We start from the raw sequence: 4,873 nt of genomic DNA on the forward strand, positions 1-4,873 counted from the left end.
TGTTATGATTCCTACCTCAAAAGATTCAGTAATTCACAAGGAACAAGATAGTGTAAACGATTTGAGCTCTAGAACAAAGATTAAGAATTAGGGTTTGATAGGTTGAAAGGAGAAAGATACGGGGTGTGGGTGTTGATTCTGAAAGAATGGAGAAAAATGATAAAGAGAGTCACCATGTCACTTAGTTGGGAATAATTTCCATACTTCAAGACACACGGGTATTTATCAGTTATCTAATCTGATACCTTTCGTATATTATTAGGTGACCCTAACGGAGTTCAAATTAAATAAACCTGTTTTGTGACCCTTGTCACGAACTGGTCCTAACCACATCACTAAATAATGATAAATATTAAATTAAAATAAAAGCATTAATAAAGCCACGTAAGCCCAGTATGAGGATGTTACAATTCCATCCCCTTTAAAAAGATTCCGTTCTCGAAATCTGGTCGAGGTCATCGACCTCATTCTCTAACAAGAATTCAAGTTAGTGTAAAGCAAAGATTCAATTCAATGGTCACATATTAGTTTCTCCTTATTTGACTTCAAAATAGAATTCATGTTTAAGAAAGAAACAAGAACCATCACCATCATAAAATATTCAATTCAACTACATAAATTCAGCATCATTTAAAAAAAAAAAAAAATACCAAACATTGTTATCGTAGCCCTAAGTTGACCAACACTCAGTGGTGATTCCAAGATTAAAATGCAATGGGGTCCTGAATTTTTTTTTCACTACTAATTATATTTGAATGCTATTTTAGTAATAACTAACTTTAAAAAAAACCACAAACTCGAAAAATATATGGTGTCCGAGTAATTAAATTTAGTGGTGTTCAAAACAATTTAAAAGAAAAACTATAAATTTGAAAAATATATGAAGTCCTGCGATTAAATTTAGTGGTGTCCTATGCAATTTAAAGATTATTTTTTACTAAAAAATTTCAAACTAGTGGTGTCTCGTGACCCCATGGATATACACTTAGAGTCGCCTTTGCCAACACTACAACAACAACAACAACAACAATACCCAATTCCACTAAAGTGGAGTATGGGGGAGGTTAGATGTAGACAGTCTTTCCTCTACCCTAGAGTAAAAGGGAAGTCATTCCTCCCCCCACGGATACCTATCGGTCCGCGGGTAGAGGAAGTCGTCCCTCCCTATACTATAGGGCAGAGAGGCTGCTTCCCAAGGACCTCCGGCCAGAAGAACCATGAAATCCGTTAAGTGAAGTAACTAAAAGCAAGTAAAGTAGATAAAAAAGAAACCTTAGCATGGAAAATGTAAAGATAAATATGGCATGTAACAAAGTAAAGTAAAAGAACATATAAGTGAAAAATGTAAGTATCAAATATGCAAGTATAACAAGTCGTGTAAGTATCAAATATGCAAGTATAACAAGTCGTGTAAGTATAATATGTGTATGTAAGCATGTAGGTATAAAGCATGTAGTTATAATATGCAGTATAAAACATATAAGTAAACTATGTAAGCATAAAGACATGTAGCATGTAAATACGTGTAATTTAATGCAATATAATGTAATGCAACATGTAACGGTATAGTGCAATAACACATGTAAATAAGTATAATGTAATGCACACAACAAATTGCGAAATGCTACAATAAGTATAAGTATAGTATGTGAAAAAAAAAAAAACATGGAAATACAAAGCATATACGAAGCACAAAAGCAAGTAGGCAAAAAGGCATACGATAAAAATATATAAAACTAATTAGAAAATTAAAAATAGGAAAATAAAATAAAATAAAATAAATATAGAACCTAGTCATCAATCCTAATTCTACTGCTCCACAAATTTCTATCAGAAGTCATGTCCTCGGTCAATAAAAGCTCCTTCATGTCAAGCTTCAGTCTATCCTCCAACCTACGTGTAGGTCTACCTCTTCTCCTTACACCGCCAACCGTGAGGGCTTCCACTCTCCTGACCGGTGCTGTGGGTGGCCGCCTCCTTACATGGCCAAACCATCTAAGCCGTCCTTCTCTCATCTTGTTGACGATATTCCCAACTTTTAAGTTCTTTCTAAAAATTCCATTAGGTATCATGTCTAGCATGGTCTTACCACACGTCCACCTAAGCATCCTCATTTCTGCCACCTCCATCCTCCTCTCTTGGGCCTTCGTCATTGGCCAACACTCCGATCCGTACAACATGGCCGGTCTAATCGCTACCTTGAAGAATTTGCCAACACTACAAGAAAATGCATTTTCAGTGACGACATTTTCCAGCCTTTCGACACGAAAGAACTGTCATGTTTTTGCAAATTCATTTCTGCTGCTTTTACTAGCCGTAAAAACGGCACGTTTCAGAAAAACTAAACCTGCTGTACAATCGTAACATATTTCACAAACAATAACATCAAATTAAAATTGTCTCCGAATCAAACATACAAGTCTAACGATCACATAAAACGTACTAGGACGACATCAAAGCTTACACATTCAAAGTCTTAGTTTACGAAACAAACACAAACACTTACCCTTACGAAATCAAACACAAACACTTACCATTCATCTTCAGTACTTTCCTCATCACTTTCAAATACCAAGTCTTCATCTTCGGTACTTTCCTCATCACTTTCATCTTCTAAGTCTTCATCACCTTCCTTATCTCGATAGCCTTTTATGTCTATTTCAGCTACAGGCGAGACTCGATGGAACCTCAACAACTTCCTAGCAAGCCAAAATTTGTAACGATCATCTTGAGTGTAGAAGGGGTTAATAACAATCTTCTTTAGCAAAGGGGAACAAGCAAGTATATACTTTATCAAAAGTGCTTCATTCGCTGTACCCTTGCATTCATCAATCACAACATTCTTAAGTTGCAACTTCCTCTTTTTGTTGCAGTCAAAATCTAAAGAAGGGTATAAAAATGCTCTGAAATTATTCTTGTATGTCACCTACAAGATTTAAAAAATAAATTACTATTCAGATACACACAACTATGGGTAACATGATATGCATTCAACTCACCATGATCCTAAGTTTCTGCAATGTTGGGGAGCCACAAATCATTTCAATAACAAATGATACAGAATCATAACAACCAAAATCTACTTGGGATAAGGTAAGATTCTTAAGGCAGGGAAAGGCATTAGGAATCTTAAGTTCAACATATGGTTCATCATCGTCTGTTATGAACTGAAAGATAAAAAAAAAAATTATAAGTCATTTAGATAAGTTTATGTCTTCTAATTTGTACTATTGTGTAAAACTTGAAATACCCTTAGCCTTACCTTGAAGCGCGAAAAATTTAGATCAAGCTCTTGAAGTTTTGGAAGAAGACACAAAAGTTGAATGATACCGGAACTTGTGAGTGGTGTCGTGTTGTCAAGCACACACATCGACAAACATAAAACTTTAAGGTTTACAAGCTTTGCAAGTACATCAAATTTCACTTCACCTGTTTTTTCATTATCGACAATTTTTAGAATCTCAAGTAAGGGACACTGAGCAATGAAATTCCCACACGCAGTGCTTCCAAATTTCACTCTATCTAACTCTAAGCTCAACAAATTCGGAAAACCACAAAAACTATGTAGAAATTGGAAAGCACAAAAACGAAGCTTCATATGTTTCAATTCCATACATGTGAAAAGTTGAGATGGCAATTTAAGTGGTGTTGTAGTGTAATGGAAGATATTAATCTCCTGGAGTTCTTTTTTAGAGACAAACAAAATCCAATTATTAAATTCTTCAACATCCACCGTATACCCATAAGGTATATAGAGATCAAACTTCTTTATAGGGGCTTTAAAATGAAGCAGAAGTCTACTTAACCTCATGTCACACACATTTTTCCCATCTGGTCCTATTGAATTCTTAAAGAAGCTTTGACCAAATTCAAGTTGGGTGAGCGTAGTCCATTTATATCTCCAGTTTCTGGACAAGATGTCAGTCCTCACCGCTTGTTTTATTGGCAAACGATCCAGAATATCAGTTATCACATTTTCTGGCATTCTGCTAATAAAATCATTCTCTGGGGCAAATTTGGATGCTTTACTAGGTTTCTCATCAACCGGTTCCATTATACTAAAAGCAAGGCATACGTAATGTAAGCTATAAAAGGTATATCGATGTTAAACGGCAGGAATAATCATAAATTATGAACTATTGTAGCGAAATGTACAAAGATAGTAAAGTACAATTCTGGTAATTAATCACTATATTTCAGTAAATCATAAGCTAACAAGAGTAAAACTACTGTAACCATTATCACATTTCACTAGCATTTAATCATATTTGGTATTTGTGTTTGTTTTAATTGGCAATTGCACTCTAGCTTTAATTTCAGAATACAAAAATAAAAATAAATAAACCCTAAAGCCTAAACCAAAATTACCTTTCTTATAAGTTCTAAGTGGACACCATTTTTTAAGGACTTTGATTCCAAAACAAATACATAGAAGTTAGGTACGATTGAGTTACAAATCTAAAAAGCAGTAATTAAATTAATCACTCCATTTTGCTAAAGCTTAATCATCCTTATTAAGCTTGTCTTTGTAAAAGACCATTTTCCCCAATAAAATCCAATTAATGTCCCAAACACCAGGTTCATAACCTAACAGAGTATCATCAGTTCCATATATTATCAAGTAGAATAAAAATAAAAAATAAAATATTGTTACCGTGATTACTTTTCAGTTAAACATCTAATCTTGGCGTAGTAATCTCAGTATTTTAGTAACCCACTTGTTACATAAAAGCAACACATCTCAAGGTTTGATAAGTTGTTGTTATTGAAAAAAAAATAAAAAATGAAAATATGGAAGAAACCCTAACCTTGATATGATGTCGTCTTTTTAGGGCGGGCGAGTGAAATCAAAGCAGGTGATTTATGAATACTT

At 34.2% G+C, this 4,873-nt stretch overlaps 1 protein-coding gene across 4 annotated transcripts; it reads right to left on the bottom strand.

Moving 5' to 3' along the window:
- Positions 1-2,375: 2,375 nt before the first annotated feature.
- Positions 2,376-4,873, bottom strand: LOC139897024 (F-box/FBD/LRR-repeat protein At1g13570-like). 4 transcript variants are annotated; one of them, XM_071879667.1, is made up of 4 exons: positions 4,809-4,873; positions 3,263-4,058; positions 3,000-3,167; positions 2,376-2,926 (listed from the first exon to the last, which is right to left on the bottom strand). In XM_071879667.1, exons 2-4 carry the CDS (start codon positions 4,052-4,054, stop codon positions 2,531-2,533), a joined length of 1,356 nt encoding a protein of 451 aa, XP_071735768.1. In that variant the 5' UTR covers positions 4,055-4,058; positions 4,809-4,873; the 3' UTR covers positions 2,376-2,530. The 4 variants fall into 4 exon arrangements, with proteins under 4 accessions (XP_071735768.1, XP_071735767.1, XP_071735769.1 ...); XM_071879666.1 differs by lacking the exon at positions 4,809-4,873 and adding an exon at positions 4,655-4,779; XM_071879668.1 differs by lacking the exon at positions 4,809-4,873 and adding an exon at positions 4,664-4,751.

Source organism: Rutidosis leptorrhynchoides, chromosome 3 (assembly GCF_046630445.1).
Source record: "Rutidosis leptorrhynchoides isolate AG116_Rl617_1_P2 chromosome 3, CSIRO_AGI_Rlap_v1, whole genome shotgun sequence".
Taxonomy (NCBI): Eukaryota; Viridiplantae; Streptophyta; class Magnoliopsida; order Asterales; family Asteraceae; genus Rutidosis; species Rutidosis leptorrhynchoides.